General features: G+C 32.4%; 1 protein-coding gene across 5 annotated transcripts in view; it reads right to left on the bottom strand.

Moving 5' to 3' along the window:
* The window catches only part of BRWD1 (bromodomain and WD repeat domain containing 1), a 200572-nt gene that overhangs the window by 60543 nt on the left and 121544 nt on the right, over window positions 1–18485 (bottom strand). For 4 of the 5 annotated variants that reach the window (XM_074300511.1, XM_074300510.1, XM_074300512.1 and 1 more), the window contains 3 exons: window positions 14816–14944; window positions 13722–14642; window positions 7073–10836 (listed from right to left, as the gene is read on the bottom strand). The exons of the other annotated variant lie outside the window; for it this stretch is intronic. In XM_074300511.1, coding sequence (XP_074156612.1) covers window positions 9680–10836; window positions 13722–14642; window positions 14816–14944 — 2207 coding nt within the window. In that variant the 3' untranslated portion in view covers window positions 7073–9679. Of the gene's footprint in view, window positions 1–7072; window positions 10837–13721; window positions 14643–14815; window positions 14945–18485 lie in introns of those variants that run through there. 5 annotated transcript variants of the gene reach the window in all.

The raw sequence follows: 18485 nt of genomic DNA, 5'->3' as shown, positions 1-18485 counted from the left end.
GGTAACAAGAGTACACCTTGGTTCAAGAAACTAACAAGATGGCATCTTGTAACCATACAAAGAGGAAATTGCAAACCACTAAGGACAAATATAAAAATTTCAGTAAACTTAACTATAAGAATATAAAGTATTTATAAATCAGCTGAAAAAAATGAGAATTTTGTGATAAAATACTTTATTTTCATTGTAGAAAGATTTGCAGATTGTTTAAAAACACATAGGGTAATTCAGAGGTAAGGTCAGGTTGTCTATTAGGGCACAGACAATTTTTTTTTTCATGACATGCTAACAATGCATTTACTCAGTGCTTGAAATGTTATCAATTATTAAAATGTCTATCAATCGTCTGAGATTCACATTCTGAAGCAATGCTGAATTAGACCACTTCTATTAAGGTTGTTCTAGATGCAATGCTTGGAGGATTCTGCTTTCATCTTAAAATAATTCACTACTCTCAGAATTGCAAAATGTCAATAAATGCTTCATACATGGTGCTATTGGCTATTTTGAAAAATGGAGCAATTTATCTCCTGATCCTATATGGTGATGTGCTTTAATCTAAATTTTAAATTACCCTCTGTAACTCAAAGGATACTTGATAGCTCCACTAAAAGACTTCCATTACCTTTGACTCTTCCAACCACAGTGATAAAGATGTCATAGCAGGTCCTTTCATCATGGAGACCTAGTTCTCTATAGAAGAAACCACATCCCTTTCCAATACTGTTTGGCTTTAATACTTGCCACACAATGACCTGGAGAGATCATCTTTGCTCTACTGGCCATTATATTAGTTTTTCTTCCAATGTTACACTGTGCTACCATTTCATATCTTGCCACATATAGTTTAGGTTTCTTCCCTTGAGAACTCTACATATGTTTGAACCATTTATGAACTGGGAAATGAATCTTATAAATACGAATCACTTCCTTATATTTTAGACATGAGACCTTTATTAGAGAAACACTGAAATGTACCCCAGTTGTTTCTCTTTTTAGTATTAGCTTTATTGGAAGTTTCTGCAAATACTTTTATTTTTCTACAATCCTTTCCCTTGTTTGGTTATAAGCTTTTTCTGTGGGACATTAATCTTTAAAAAAATCAGTTTCTGGTGAATTTTTACATCTAGGTAATGTATCCACATTTGGTACTTATGTTTGGAGCTAGTTTCCATATCTGTCATACTGCTAATTTTAACTCATTTAGTGTTTTTGTCCCAGTAACTGGAGTCTTTAGGTTTATTAAAAGCCAGGTTATTCATTTGTTCATTTGTGATGTCATTATATTGGAAAACTATTGAGCTACAAGAAATGAGCAGAATGCTCTCAGAAATACCTGGACAGACTTTTATGAACTGATACAAAGTGAAATATACTGCGTACAAAGAGCAATATTGTGAGATAATCAGCTGTGAATGATTGAGCTATTCTCAGCAACACATTGATGTATGATGAAAAATAATATTCATGTCCAGAGATAGAACTAATGGTGTCTGACTACAGATTGGAAAATGCTTTTTTCTTTTTTAACTTTCTTTCTTGAGGGTTCTTTGTCTATATTATCTTTCAAATGACAATTATGGAAATATTTTCATGACTACTTATATAATCTGTATCAAATTTCTTGCCTTCTCATCAAAGGGGAGGGCTGGAGAGGGATGAAGGGAAAGAATTTGGAATTCAAAGTTTTAAATACTAATGTTCAAAATTATTTTTACATGTAACTAGGAGAAAATAAAATATTTTTTTTAAAAAGAAAAAAAAAACCCAGGTTATTAGGTTCTGAATGATGAATAACCTATCCCACTGATTTAAACCAGCATCAAATTATTCTCTGTTCCTACTTATTTCTCTCAAGACATTCTTGAACTTTTGTGATTCCAGATGAATTTACTGTTTTGGTCATATGAAATGACTCTTTGGTAGTCTGGTACACACTAGATAAGCAAATTAACTTGAGCAATTAACATTCTCCCAATCATTCAGGTATTCTTTATTTTTGTTTTGTAGCTGTATTCATATAACCTTGATCTGTATCTTGGTAATTTCCCCAATACTTTCTGAAGTTTCTCTAAATATAATTTATCTGTTTCTGCTAGGTTTTATTGGAATTTCACAACTTTGCTTGTTAGTTGACTTTCACATGAAAAATGCATGCTTCGTTCATGAACTTGTTAGCTATACTAAGAAAAATATTTCTAGTGTTATGTCAAAGAGTAGTGACAATGAATATTCTCGCTTCATTCCTGATCTTACTGAAAAAGACCACTACATACACTGGTTCATGATTTCAAATTGATATTTACTAGATTAAGGTCCATTTCTATTTTCTAGTATTTTTGGTTTAAAAAAGAAAAGAAAAAAAGAGGGAGGGGTGCTGTATTTTGAAAACCTTTTCCTACACTGATATAATCATGATTTTATTAAGTCAATTATGTTCATAGTTGTCCTAATATTAAAAAAAAATGTGCATGTCAAGCAACTGGATGACAACAGAATTGCAGGCCTGGAGTCAGGAAGAGCTCAAACCTAGATTTAAAGACAATAGTAGCTACAGGACCTTGGACCAGTCACGATCTGTTGGCCCCAGTTTTATCATCTGCAAAACCCTATCCCTAGGGTTCTAATGACTAGATATTTTAAAAAACACTAAGCATATATTTTGCTAATAATACTGCTAGTATTTTTGCAATAATGTTCATTTGGGATATTATAGATGTGTTGAAAAATGTTTAGCAACTGGGTCCTAGGGTAGGGGGAATAGATAATTATACTAAAAATAAGTTCTATTAATATTTTTTCATCCCTACTAGACAATTAACAAATCAAGTCTAATAGTGTGGTGGATGGAATAAGACTCCCCTACTGAGTTCAAATCTGGCCACATACACTCACTAGTGTGACTCTGGGCAAGTCACTTAACCCTGTTTGCCTCAGTTTCACATGTAAAATTCTCTGGAGAAGGAAGTGGCACACCACACCAGTATCCTTGCCAAGAGTACCCGGAAAAGGGTCATGAAAAGTTGGATGCAAATGAAAAACAAACAAGAAGTTATAAATGCTCACACTATAAATTTTACAATATGCACAAGCACAACACTTGTTTAGTTTTTTTTGACTGTCCATATACTAAGACCATACTTATGTCACAGGAATACAGTAGTGCTATTTTTGGGGGGGAGAGGGAAGAAACTTATTTATATAATACAGGAATTTTTTGTTTCATAGAATTCATAGAATGAAGCCAACTAGGCCTGGACTTGTCTCCATTATCCCTCTGGGATTTCTTTTTACACATTGGAGTACTAAAAGAACTAGCAGATATAATGACTAATAAGCTTAAAAACATCATAATCAAATAGAGAGGTAGCATAGGTATGAAGAAAGGTAATAAATGTTGCAACATTTTTAAAGGGATAGAACCAGTAGTGGCCAGTGAGCTTGACTTGGATGTCTTGTAAAATTCTGTAGCACAGAATAAAGGGATGGCTAATAGAAACAGAAATAATGACCACAGAGAATCATTATTATGAAAGCAGGTTGTTCCAGAGCTCATTTATAAAAATACTAAACACCAGTTTATCAGGGGAATGCTGTAGGTAGTGTTTACCTAAACATCAAAGCATCTGACAGGAAAACCAGCTATGATGATTAAGTATGGGCTAAATAGTTATATAGATTTTGGCACTTGAATGTAATCCAAACAGTATTCATTAAGTTTGATATGGTTTAAATGTCCTAGGATATTATGCTTGGCTCAGTGCTATTTGTATATACATAAATATGCCCATAATATCTCATTTGCCAAGCCTGTAAATGAGGCAAAGTTCTGAAAGGCAGTTGTAAGTCAAAAGTTCTTAAGTTAAATGCTGGATTAAATCTGTGACACTAGGGATAAATGCTTACATTTCTTAATATTTAATAAATTCAATGTTTTGGTTTTCAAAAACTTCAAAAGGAAATGCCTTGGTTATTAATAAATGACAGTTTGTTAAAAAGATGTGGGATTTTGACATATTCTAAGATCAAATCAACAATATATGGGATTCTCAAATGCTAATGTGACCCTAAACTGAATTGAGAGGTCTAGGCTAGGGAAATGATTATTGTTAACCCTCTAGTTTACCTTGGGTCAGGCCACAACTGTATTCAGTTTTTGGCCCCATGTTTTAGTAAATGTATCAATAAGTATATGAAGTTTTAAAAAATATTACTTGTGAATTATTTTAAAGAACTGGAGGTAAAGAACTAAAAGGAAGCCTTAGTGAGGACATAAGTGTCTTCATGTCTTCAAGTATTTGAAGGGCTATTACTTCTAACAAGGGATTAAAATTGTTCTTTGGCAGAATGAAGTGAAGGGTAGATTTTAGGCATAATGTTAACAAAATTTCCTTAACAACAGGAGAAAAAATAAAAGTTTGAGAGAAACTGGATTTCCCCTCTTAGGGTTTATTCACTTGGATGGATAGATTATGTAATGGACATTTTTAATTCAGCTTCTTTCTCACTCTGAATGGGAGACTTTCAGTTAATAATGTTCAAGAAATTTATCTTTTTAACTTATTACTTCTTTAACTACAGATTAAAGTTTTATGATTATTGTAAATACAGAAAGAGAAGTATGTAAATGTAAGGAGCCCTCTCCCCTTCCCCCCTCCAGGAAAGAATTTATAAGGGTATAATTGATATAGTTGACTGCCATGTTCATAATCAAGTTCCAGTGACTTATAAACAAACTTTTTCAGGTGAACAACTCTTCTGAATTTTGAAGTTTTTCAAACCATTTTAGTTCATAACAAACTTGTAAACCCTTTCTATCCTTACCAGCAATTGTCCTCACATTTTCCCAAGAAGTTTACACACACGAAACTACTAAAAAAAAAAATAGTTCACTGAAATTAATAAAAAGCAAATCTGCAGTCATAAGACAAAAATAAGTGTTAAAAAACTGAGATGTCAGTCCTTTTACTTTTAAAAGTACTTTCTGGTGTATTCAAAAACCTGCAAGGTTTCTTTTAGCACTATAATATTCAGTACATACATTAATATGCATAAAGAGGCAAAGTCATTCTTCCACTAGTTACTATTGTACTATTACTTCCACTTTCCAGGTTAAATGTGAGGTAACCTATAATACAGTCATACACTAATAAAGTGCCCTGATATACTAAATAGTCTACAAAATGGAATCTGCATTTTGGAGTATTGACACATTTCTTATTCTTGATAAATGTGAGTTTGTACCTAACTCAAATTACCTAGTTAAGTTTTCTAAAATAGCAATCTTTAAAGTAGAAGTTGTCATCTACTATGAGAGACCTGGATAATTAAAAAGGATGTAAAAAGATGGGTTGCAACTCATACTCCCTTTCCTGCTCCTGTCTCCACAAAGACACTTGTCCTTCTAACCACTAGTCTCCTACTCTGCCCAATTTCCTTCCTGTTCAAACTCCCAACCTCTTCTCTCCTTAAACCAGGTGTCATTTCCTCAGAGTACTTATATGGGGCCAGTCACAGCAAGTAAGCGTGTAACTTTATAAAAGAAAATTCTTGATTAGTTTTGCCTTGAAATCACTTTGCATCTATGGTTGCAATTCCTTGAATGTTGGGCTCTGTACTGTAGAATTTGAGCTCTTGTCTCCCTTCTTTATGTTTTGGGAAGAATAGTAAGTCATGTAGGAAGATCAGAAAGTTGTGATCTACACTTCATATCTCATTACATTCTTTTCTTTCTAAACCCATCCTTCTTCCAATTTTCCTTTTGCTACTGAATGTATTACTACCTTACAAGGCTTCCAGGATACTTTACCGTTTTCTTCAGTTCTTCGATCCATGTAATAAGTCAGCTGCCATACACTGTTATTTCTATTTCTCCATCTCCTGCATCTGTCCTCATTTCATATTCACACAATGACTATAAAATTCAGTCCCTCATTACATCTTGCCTAGACTATATTAAGTTCTAACTGGTATCCTGCTTGCAATTTTTTCCCTTTCCAATTTATTCTCCATACAATGGCCAAAGTGATTTTTCTAAAGTGCACGTTTGAGCATTTCAGTATCCTACTTGGAAACTTCACTAACTCTTAAGATTAAATGTTATTTCATCATTATCTCATCCTTTTAAAATTCCCATTTTTCTATAAATGTTCATAATGATCAGCACTGTAGTGATTCTATGGTATAAACAAGCAAATATATATACATAATAGGGGAAACGTGAGTTTTTTTAACTGAGGGGTTGTCCAATCAAAAGGTTTGGAGATCTTTATTTTAAAAAAGTGGTTTACTAACAGCTCTATTTCTGTTTTATGACAACTTCCTTAAGAAACCCTAAGGATTTTATGTTTTTGACATAAGATCCCCCCCTTTTCTCATTTCATAGTTTTCCTTTTTTGCTAAAATTGTCTTTGATTTAAAAAAAAATTCAGCCTTGTTTTAGATTTTAATTTTGTTTCATGTTAAATAAGAACACAATGCTTTTCTAATTCAGAGAGTATATGTTTTCTGAAAAGGTTTCTTTCTGTAAAACAATCAGGTTGAAAGAAAATTAAATGGTTCTTCATGCCTCCCCATAAAAGCATAACAAAACACTTAAGAAAATACAACAGGGAAAACACCAACAAAAAGCTTGATTTGTTCTCTAAATTTTGAAAGCTAGGTTTTTTCTTCTTTAATCAAAAAGAGAATGAGTATACTAGGAACTCTCACAAGAAGGGTATAAGTTAAAAACTGTTTGCTATTAAGAAAAGACAACATGATTTTTAAAAATTTGGCCTATTGACAGTACAAGATTAGACACATACCTAAATACTTTTAAAAATGTTTGAAACCATTAATATCAAACCTCATTAAGCTATGTTCCTTCTTCTAAAGGAAAAGAGAAATAAAATCTCAATACCTTAAAATCATTTAATGTTTTAACTTAATAAAATTATAGATTAAGATAACTCACTTTTAGCAAACATTATATCTGTATTATAGTGAATAAGTTTAATACTTTCTGTGTTAGAATGATCTCACATTCCTTTAGTAAAAAATTAAAATAAAAAAAATTTAAAGTTCACATGCTGGAAGTCAAACATAAATATTTCCTTTATTACTTTCTTAAATAGAGGCATGTGTATATCTTTCTCAAAACTAAATGTTGAGAACAGTACCCAAGATTAAAACAACCTATAACTACACAATTCCTTTATAGCACCAAGTTCTTATTTTATTTGTTTTTTGTAATTTACCTTTTTTCCAAGTACATCTTTACAGTCATAAAGTGAAATGATGCTGTGCTTGGTTTTTCCTATTATATGCTTGTTGAAATATGAAAGCTGTATTTACTAACAATTGGTTTAACCATTTTGACTGGACCAACCAATTAGATAGTTTAGCCCAGATGGCAAAACTCATTCTGTGTATACATGCAATAAGAAAAATTTTCTTTATATTATAAAAACCTAAGCCCATTTAAATATTCCACATTTATATGCACTCAGATTTTTGATACTTTACACAGAAGACAGTGGCAAATGTATAAACAAAGAAGCTGAGGAAGGATTTAGGTTAATTCATGGACTAGAGTCATAACAACTTATTATAGTAAATTAGGAGATGTTCAAGGAATATTTTAAATTTTTTTAAGTTAGTGCCCTAGACAGCAATCTCTCTCAATACCCCAAACCATCTGGAGCAGAATATTGTACTAACACAGTACCCTTTTTTAATGAGGGAAAAATATTAGCTTTTATCTGAAATTATAATTCCCCTGAGGATAAAAGGAATAGATATCTTAGGTTGTGTCAATGCTGTATAGAACACCACTTCCCTGTTGATAGGGATGAGTATGATGGTGACAGTATAAGTTTCTGGGAAATATATGAGCACTTTGGAAAGGATTCTCTAACCCAGAAGCAAAACAAAACTTCTCTACATTTTTCAATAGCTATGATTTCAGGGAAACTAGAGAATTAAAATTTTTATCTGATGCCAAACCGAAATTTAAAGCTAGCCATGGTGGAGAGTAGAGGTGCAGTAGATATAACTGTCCTTAGTAAAATACATAAAATATATTGGAGGTATTACTTCAGGCACATGAAAGCTCAATGAGGCTACATATAGAGTAGACAAGGTTAAGAAGACCTAGCAAAATCAAACACAAACTAACAAAAAAATCCCAACAAACAAGCAGAAAAAAAAACAAAACAAAACAAAACAAAAAACACAAAACAACCCACAAACAAATTACTACAAAATACAAATGTCTAGGTGCCAAGTTTAACTTAATGGTTTCAAAATCATTAAACTAACATGTACTATTATGTTTTCTTAGAAACTGCAAATCTATACTATTAGGGCCATTGACATTAATATTGGTATGGTTACTTTAGTAGCCCAGGTGTATGGGAATTCAAGGTGATATGGCAAATCAATTCAAACACCAGATATTTGCCTCATTTCCCTGTATGAAGTTTCACTGTCACAAAACCAAAATTATAATTTCAATATTGATGACAAACACATAAGTAGAAGAGTGAAGTGGGATAAAATTTTTTTTTTTCCAACTAGACTGAAATAACAAGGATGGCTAAGAATGATTTTTCTTTTTAAACTAAAGGCACGTTCTTTTCATTTAAGAGGATGAAGTAATTAAAAATACTAATTCACTTTGGTTAAATACATTAATGTTAAAAAAAAAAAAAAAGGAAAGATTTCAGGTGGCTAAGAAGCAAGCTTTACAGCATTTATACATTAGTGCAGATGTTAAAAAAAATGACAAAATAAAGGCTATGGCTCTGACCTTGTTTGGATTTTTTTTTTTTTAAAGAAACATGTTCAACATTTAAACAAAAAAAGACTGGATAAAACAATTTACCAGTAGTTTCTAAGTTCAAGTTTACAGCATAGAAATGAGAATGCGTGTATGTGCGTGTGCACACATTTGTGTATGTGTGTATATGCACACGTACAACACCATTTAAAAAGGAAAATGGAAATAATAAAAATTAATAGAGCTGATATCCTGTATTGAACTGTGGTGGCAATAAAAGTTTCTAAAGGGAACCAAAACAAAATGGTTAACTATCTGTCTACCTAGTAAATAGTTCCTCTTCCCATGATCTTAATGTCAGTAAGCTCTTGTTATGAGTTATTTGTAAACATTCACATAAAATTATGATAATATTAAACAAAGGAAAATAGAAACTATGACTTACTTAAGAATTTAATAAAGTAGTAACTATGAAAAGTATTAACTTGCTACTGTGAAAATAATGATCAACCAATTAATACTAGCCAGCTGTCTAGTGTTTGTAGACATAAAACAGATTTTAAACTCTTGCTATATGTAGTTACATAGAGTCAAAATTGAGAGCTGCCCCAAAACGAAGCTTATTTTGGCACCTGTGCTAAATGCTGCTACCTAAGCAAGGTCAAGGAAAAATGAGGAAAAGGACAGTCATGATTTAGTCACATTCATAACTTTTTCATAGAAAAATATAAATATATTCCCTGAATTATAGAACAAAAAAAACAAAACAAAACAAAAACCAAACCAAAACAAAACAAAACAAAAAAAAAAAAAAAAAAAAAAAAAATCATCACTGGAACAGCCAATATTCACCACGAATTCCAGTTCAATTCCTCTTAAAAAAAAAAAAAAAAAAAAAGAACTGGTTTTTCCTCAAGGTCATAAGGTGCAATCACCTATATCAAAAACATTTTCTACATCTAAAATTCTATCATCATCCCCATAATTATATCTTACAGTTCTTCTACCCTGATTTCTTGTTCTTATTTTTGAACGTCGTGGAGCTTTTTTAGTTTTTGTGTAGTCCAAATCCTCCCAGTCATTATCATCCAACCTTAATCTTGGTCGTTTGCTTTTTCTTGGTAATCTCATTGGTTTAGCTATGTTACCTTTAAAAGCATTACCACTTCTTCTAGTGACATTAGCTTTTCTATTCCTTTTTCTTTTTTTTGTTTTTATGTTATCACTATAGGCAGTATCTGAATCACTTTCTGTTTCCAGATTTGAATCACATTTGGGATTAGTCTTTGAACTAGCTGCTACTTCAGAACCATCCAAAATTTTTGATTCAGAACATTTGCTTTTTGTCCCCTTTTCAGACTCTGTTGTGTCTTGCAAATCATGATGAATCTCTGCCTTTCTGAAAGGAATCTTTTGACGTGTTTTTCTTCTGGTTCTTCTACCTGTCCATTTTCCTACTGCAGAACTCATTTCCTCTTCAATACTATTCTCTGAAGTAGACCTATGCACCAAAGTTGACTGATAAGGAACTTTCCTTTTATTATCATCTTCTGGATTATGGCTTTTTAAATCTTCATTTGAAGATTCAATCAGGGAATTTCCTGTTGTATGAGATGCAGCACTAGTAGCTTTGAGACAATTAGCATGCCATTTCTGATTACTTTCTGAATCTAAGTCTCCATTTATAGACTCACTAACATTTTTTCTACTACTATCAGAACCAGTATCAAGTAGTTGATCTTCTGAGGTACTTTGTTCATTTAATACTATTTCACTCTTTAAACTTGCATTTCCTTCAGAATCATACAATGCATTCTTAGGTTTAGTAGCACAGTTAAGCGTTTTCTTCCTGTACCCATTGCTTTTAGTGCACACATTTTCTGAATTAAAATCTTCATCATCACTCATTAACCTTATTTTATTGGCAGCCATTGTAGCACTTCTCCGTGGAATCCTTCGGAAACTAATTTTGCCTTTTAATGATTTAACTACTTCTGAATTGCTGTCTGAGTCACTGGAGCAAATCCTTTTCTTAGAAGCTTTTCCATTGTGTCCATTTTCTTGGGAAACAGAATCTGGAGGGGAAAACAGTTCTTTAATTTTTACAAATTAAAAAGTTGAAAAGAAAATCAAATTCCTACAAGATCTTTTTGGAATTTTAGCTCAAAAATTCTAATACCAAACAACAATCTTTAAAATTTATATAGCACCTTTCCACCTAAAATGATATAATCTACTATTTTGTTAACTTTAACATGACCCATATTCATCAATTATTTGGTCAATTTATCAACCAATGGACTAACAAGTATGTATTAAGCGCTTACTGTATGCCAGGCACTATGACAGGTGTTGGGGATACAAAGACAAAAATAAAAGAGGCTCTGTCCTCAAGATATGTTCTATTGGGGGAAGTAACATGGACACAAAAGTATTTACAAGTAAATACAGGGTAAATAAGATAATAATTAGCACTAATATATGGAAAGTAGCACTTGAGCTGAACTTTGAAGGGAATTAGTGCTTTTCAAAGTATAATCTATGAATTCTTGGGATTCCTGAGAACTTTGTGGGGTTAAGTCAGTGGGTGGGAGTGTCTAGAAGGTCAAAAGCCCTTTCATATTAATTCTAAAATATTAGTTGCCTATCACAATATTCCTCCCATTTCCACTTACATATATGTATGATGCTGAAATTTTCTTCATCTATTTTAACCAAAATAACATATCATAATGGACTGAATTCAGAAGCAGATATAAAAGTCCAGTCATCTTCTATTAAGCCAGGCAGAGCTTTGCAAAACAATGCTATACTTAACTTTTTTGAAGTTATTTTTCACAAAAATATTATTTATAAGTGATAATTTTAAATGAATATTTAAAATTTTTTGTCAGTTTTAACTTCTTGTGGTAAATAAATATATCAAAATTCCTAATAAAAATAAGTTTTAACTTAATATGGCAAATATCAATAGATCTAACTATAAACAAAAGCTCTTTGGGGTCCTCAACAATTAGAGTAAATGAGTGTAAGTAAAAGAGGTCCTGAGATCAAAAAGTCTTGAGACCTGCTGTCATAAGCCTCACCAGACTGTCAAAGAGGTCTAGGATACAAAAAGTTAAGGTGAATCCCTGAGGTATTCTAAGGGTGGTATTCTAAGGTTGGGAATACAAGAAAGTGAACTACAAATATATGGGATAGTATATATAAATATAAGTTAGGTAGTACAAGGGATAGAGTATGGGCCCTGCAGTCTGGAAGACACATCTTTGTGAACTCAAATCTGACCTCAAACACATATTAGACGTGTGATTCTGGTCAAAACACTAACCCCCGTTTGCCTCAGTTTCCTTATCTATAAACTGGGCTGGAGAAGAAAATGGCAAACTACTCCAGTATCTTGCCAAGAAAACTGCAAACGTGTTCTGTAGAGTCAAATATGATTGAAAATGAGAGAACAACAAATATATAAAGAATGTCACAGATGGAGATAAAGGTGGCTAGTTGCCTGAAACAGAGTGTATAAATGGGAAACACAATGAAGCGGGAGGCTGTAGCCAAGTTGTTCACACACCCTAAAGAAGATTTTGTATTTAACTCTACAAGTATTAGCTGCCAAGTCTTGTTGATGCATCGTCTCCACCACATCTCTCTACCTGGCAGGCGTTTACTCAGCATGAAAGTGAAATAATCAAACTTGTACTTTAGGAATATAACTAGTAATTGTGTAGTAGAAGGCCTAGAGAGAAGAGAGGATTGAGGCAAGGATAGCAAATGGAGACTGTGGATTAAAAAGAAAGAAAGGGATGAATGAGAGAGTTATGGAGAAGGTAGCATTAATAAGATTTGGCAACTGATTGTATATACTAGGTGAAAGAATTAGAAATTAATTCAAGTTTGAAAACTGAGGTGATTAAATTGTAATTTTTTATAAAAGTAAAAAAGACAGAAGAAGTTGTAAGGGAGGTATTAAGTTCTGTTTTAAAAGTGGTGAATTTGAGATTCCTTATGGGACATTTAATTTGACATGTCCAATAGCAGTTAGTGAGACTGGGCTGCGAGAAACTAGGATTAGAAATATGGCTCTAGATATCATTTGTAAAATAGAAATGAATCCATGGAGATATAGGAAGGAAGAGGGAAAAAAAAAAAAAAAAACACAGGGGAAGGATACTGGGGGGGGGGGGGGGGGGAGAAGAAAGGGAAAGAGGAGGAAAAACTTCTGGAGTAGTAGTGGGGCAAAGGAAGCATCTTTAATTAGAAACTGGAAAAAATCAGGAATGATATTTAGGTTTGAGACGTAAAAAAAAAAGGGAGAAGTTGGAGGTCATAGCAAATGGCTTTCATTTTCTCAGTGAAATATGAGGCAAAGACAGGAGAGGAAGATGGGGGAAGTAGAGAAGTTTTGGAACAGCTATTGTGGGGAGTGCTAGAAAAATTCAATTACAATAGTACTGTTTTTATTGTGTAAAGTCAACATCAGACAACTTAAAATTTGTAATGAAATGAGACAGTATAGCTGCATAACAGAAACCACAATTACACCTATTTTATCATCTTCAAAACATCTTTCTGTTCTAAATTACACAACTCTGATTTAAAAATAACATTCGGATTTTCCAATTTTTCTAAATCCTAACTAGAAACTACTGCCAAAGCCAGCACCGCTTACTGGCAAAATATCTCTTCTATGTTAAATAAAGAAGAGGGAACACTAGAATTAGTGGTAGAGTACCCTGAATAAACAAGAAAAAATAAGATTAGGATTTAATACTCGATGTGTTTGGATCTGTCTGCCAGAATTAAGGTATAAAAGATCCTGAGAGCAGTGTCTAGGAGGGAAAGATTGGCTGGATGAATAGATAAGGAGGTTGAGATGGCAAAGAGAAACTTGGTAAAAGACTGGATCTGTGTTTGAAGAGAATGAGTAAAACCACAAGTTGTGTCACTGTTAATTTACCTTTCATAACATCTGTTGTCCTTTTACTTGGTTCTATATCATCATAACTATGATCAGAATCCAAATCTGATTCATGTTTCAAATAATATTTGGAAACCGCATGAGACTCATCCTTCAAATTCCCTGAATTCAAAGATGTTTTCACCAGCTCACAATGGCTTCCATCTTCTTTTTCACTCTTCTCACATTCATCAGAATCCTCTGAATCACTTAGGACTTTTGCTTTCCTAAATAGAGTAGCACCCTTCCAACAAGTTTTCTTGCATTTTTTACCACTCCATTCACTTGGTTCAAAATCTGCATCCTCCTTAGAACCCTTTTTGGCCTTGGATTTCTCAGCAGAAGTAGATGGACAAGCTTTTTTACTGCCATTCTCCAAATCAGAGCCTTCTGAATCTTCCTCAGAAGTTTCTATTACAGGAAATTTTGTTGTAAAACCTTTTCCAGTATGGGCTTTATAACCATTAGCATGCCAATTCTTTTGTGACACCATTAAATTACTTTCAGATTCAGAACTTTCATTTTCAGATTCACTTTTCCTAGTAGCATCAGAAGACATCTCTGCTGCTGGCTGATTTTGGTTTTTTTGTTCCTTTTCACTTCCTGTCTTTATACTTTGATCATCCTCAGAATTATATAATAATTTTTTTTTAGCTGCAGCAGAGGCATTTCGGTGAGGCAGTTTCCTGCTGTTTTTGCTTGTAGAGCAAACACTTCCTGAGCTCAAATCTTCTTCTACATCACTCATTAGCTTATTAATCTTATTAGCAGCCACAGCAGCACACTTGCGTGGGATTTTTCGGTTACTTCCAGCTTTATCTTTGATTGTTTCACTTGTTGGTACTGAATTATCAGAATCACTCAAGTAGACCCTTTTTCGTACAGCTTTTCTACCACAACCATTTTCTAAAAAGACAGAACCTAAAAGAAAAGATATGAAATGTAAAGTGAATCTACTTTCATTTAGAAATATAAAATATAAATGCAATTAATAATACTATATTAGTTTATATTAAACAATCAAATTTTTACTCTGCTTTCAATGTTCTCCTAATACAAATTTCTTTAAAGTGTTACTGAGTAGCTTATCTTACCATTTTTTCTTTGAGAAGTTCTGTTTCTAGTGACAATGAAATTTCTGCTTTTGCCTCTGGAGAGCCCATTCCGTATTAAGGGGACAGGAGATTCAGAATTCTCTCTACTTTCCTCTGAACTACTGGAAGCTGACAAGATAAGAGAAAAAATTAATTTAGAGATCTGACATAAACTTTGTAATACAGAGTTAAGTTTTTCTCAAAAAACGATTCAAATCAACCCAGCAGGTATTTTAAAATAACACAATAAGGTGTGAGTACATATGCACTTAAGTACTTGTAGGCAACATGTATCTCCAAGACATAAATCATATGTTCCTAACAACACAATTTTGAAGGATATATTGGGTAATTTTATATATTGTTCTGAAACTAAACAAGTAAATAAGAACTCATTTCAATTCTGTTATAGAAACAGATTTAAAGCTAAGGACCATCTAGTCCAACCTACTTATTTTACAAATGAAGTAGATGAGGCATATGAGAACCAACCCATATTAGAGTTGGAGTCCAAATTGATGTTGATTGACTCCAAATTCAATGTTTCTCTTGCTACATTAACTCTTGGTAGCATTAATTATTAACTCTGAAATACACTAAATCAAAGAACAGGTATTGTTTTCTAGATTAGCCCAGTGATTTCATTGGCAAAAGAGTAAAGGAAAAGAAATTGAATAATATAATTCTGTTTTTTAATGACCAAAAACAAACAAACCAAAACCAAAACAAACAAACCAAAAAACTGGAGACAAAGCACAACTATGTAGCACAGTGGAGAGAATACTAGGCTTGGAATCAAGAAAACCCATATATATGGGTTCAAATTCAGTCTCAAACACTATCTGTGTGACTGTGGAAAAGTCTTTCAACCCTGTTTGCCTCAGTTCCTCACAGATAAAATGAGCTAGAGAAGGAAATGAGAAACCACTCTAGTATCTTTGCTAATAAAACACCAAAATGGGACCACAAAGAACTGTTACAACTAAAATGACTAAGAACATTTAGGCAATAATATATTCTGAAGAGCATAGGAGCTCAAGATGCAGCTCAAAGTGATTTATCCTGTAAAAACTGAACCTAACCTTAAATAAGAAAAGAGAGAGAGAGAGAGAGAGAGAGAGAGAGAGAGAGAGAGAGAGAGAGAGAGATGATAAATAAAAAAAAGCATTTGACATATCTCTAGAAAGAAAAGGAGACCAGAAGAAATTGTTTCCTTCTCAGATAACAAAGACAAAAGAAATACAAGGGTAAACAAATATAACAGCCAGTTATTAAAAACAACAAAATAACAGAAACCACTAAGAAATATTTTTATATATACAAGAGGAATAAAAAAAGAGCAATGAAGGGCCAAAAAGGTAAAAAAACAGACATCCTCTGCTATTCTTTTTCTTTTGCCCTTAATCTTTCCCAATATCAGTGTCTTCTCGAATGGAGTCCTGCCTTAAAGCCAAAGTATTTAAACTGTAGCTTCAGGATTTGATTTTAATGTGAATAGTCTGAATTAAAGATATTGATTGATTTGACCTCCTTATTGTTCAAGAGACTCTCAAATGTCTTCTCCAGTACCACAATTCAAAAGCATAGATTTTTATAAAGCTCAGCTTTCCTGACAGTCATACATTGCTATTAGAAAAACTACAGTTTTAACTACATGAACCTTTGTTGGCAAGGCAATATTTCTTCTTTTTAGTAGGTTGTTCAGATTAGTCCTTCCTTCCTTCCAAGGAGAAAGTATCTTTTGATTTAATGATTTTGTATCTGCAAGTGATCTTTGCGCCCCAAAATGTAAAATCTGACAATCCTTCCATTTCTACTCCTTTTATTTTGCCAGGAAGTATGGAATCAGTTGTTTAGGCCTTATTCTTTGAAAAGACAAAAGATTTTGTAAAAAAAAAAGAAAAAAAAAAAAAAAAAGGCAGAAAATTTTTATCAATAACTTGAGCATATAGTTGCTAACAAAACTGACCACAAAGAAAAATATCTTGCAAATACTGAAATTAATAAAAGACCTTGAATAATACAAATTCAGAAAAGCAAATAAAATTAAGTCTAAAGGAATTATCAAAGAAAAAAACTTAAAAAAATTTCAATGTATAGAATTCTACCAAATATTTAAAGTAGGTGCAGCTAGGTGGCGCAGTGGATAGAGCACCAGCCTTGAATTCAGGAGGGCCTGAGTTCAAATTTGGTCTCAGACACTTAACATTCGACTCTGGCAAGTCACTTAACACCAGCCTCAGAAAAAGGAAAAAAAAAAAAAAAAAAATTAAAGTACAATTAGTATTCAGAACTCACCTATTAAGACCTTGCGTTGGTATTAGGACTATATTACTTTATTGAAAGAGTAGGGTTACTTAATTTTTAAAATAGGTGAGTTCTGAATACTAATTGTACTTTAATTTTTTTTTTTTTTTTTCCTTTTTCTGAGGCTGGTGTTAAGTGACTTGCCAGAGTCGAATGTTAAGTGTCTGAGACCAAATTTGAACTCAGGTCCTCCTGAATTCAAGGCTGGTGCTCTATCCACTGCGCCACCTAGCTGCCCTATTAAATATCATTAACAGTGATTGAAATTTTTTCAACAAAATCCTTTCAAAATACCTTATATGTGATTTATTAAAAAATCATTCCTTAAAATTAATATAGATTTGTATCAGGGAATCAAGGATAGATCAAAAATAGGTAAATAATCAACATAATCATGTTAAAAACAAAAATACCTAAAGCTACAAGATTATTTAAATAAATGTAGAAAAAAATTTGACAAAGTACCACACTAAGTTTATACCAAAGACTCTACAAAATATTGTATAGGCACGGGGGCACTTTAAAAAATATATCATTAAAAGTATCTTTCTAAAATCAAAAACTATAAGCAATGGCTATACACTAGGATAAATGTTGCTAACACAAACATGGTAGAAATTCAAAGATATTCACACTCTTTCAACTACTGTTTCATATACTTCTGGAAATTTTAGCAATAACAATAAGACAAAAAAAAAATCAAAACCCATAACATTATCCATATTTGCTGATATGATGGTATACATGGAAAATCCGGAAGAATCAGCAATGATACTGAGCCAATAACTGCAGCTAAATTGCCTTAATATCAAGTACATTTCTATGGTATAACAAAATACAAGAGGCAACAAGATTAAAGGGAAATCTCATTCCAAATAGCTACTTGAATGCAAAAAATATATGGGATCAATTAAGCAAAGAACACCAAAAACTCACATATATTAAATAACAAAGTACTCCTTTAAAGAAATAAAGAACTGAAACAGTATCAGAAATCCTCAGTATTTATAGCTTAAGATCTTACTGAGATAATTAAAATGATAACACTAAAAATTTAATATATACTTTTAGTGCTATAGCAACAAAATTATCAAAAATAAACTTTAGAACTTGATAAAATAATATTAAAGGTAGCTAGAGAAATAGTGAAGACATAGAGATGAGGCGGAAATAACACTTTCAGATATTAAATGATATTAAAACGTAGCAAATATCAAAACCACTTGCTATTGTTTTTGAAAATAGTAAAGTTCATCAACTGAAAGGCTAGATGAGAGGATCAAAAACAATGGAATTTAATAATACAAGGCTTGACAAAGTGGACAACAAAAATTACTTAGGAAAGAACTCCTTAATGAAATAA

Source organism: Sminthopsis crassicaudata, chromosome 3 (assembly GCF_048593235.1).
Source record: "Sminthopsis crassicaudata isolate SCR6 chromosome 3, ASM4859323v1, whole genome shotgun sequence".
Classification (NCBI taxonomy): Eukaryota; Metazoa; Chordata; class Mammalia; order Dasyuromorphia; family Dasyuridae; genus Sminthopsis; species Sminthopsis crassicaudata.
Note: the sequence above shows the minus strand (reverse complement) of the source record. Positions and strands in the feature narration are given on the sequence as shown.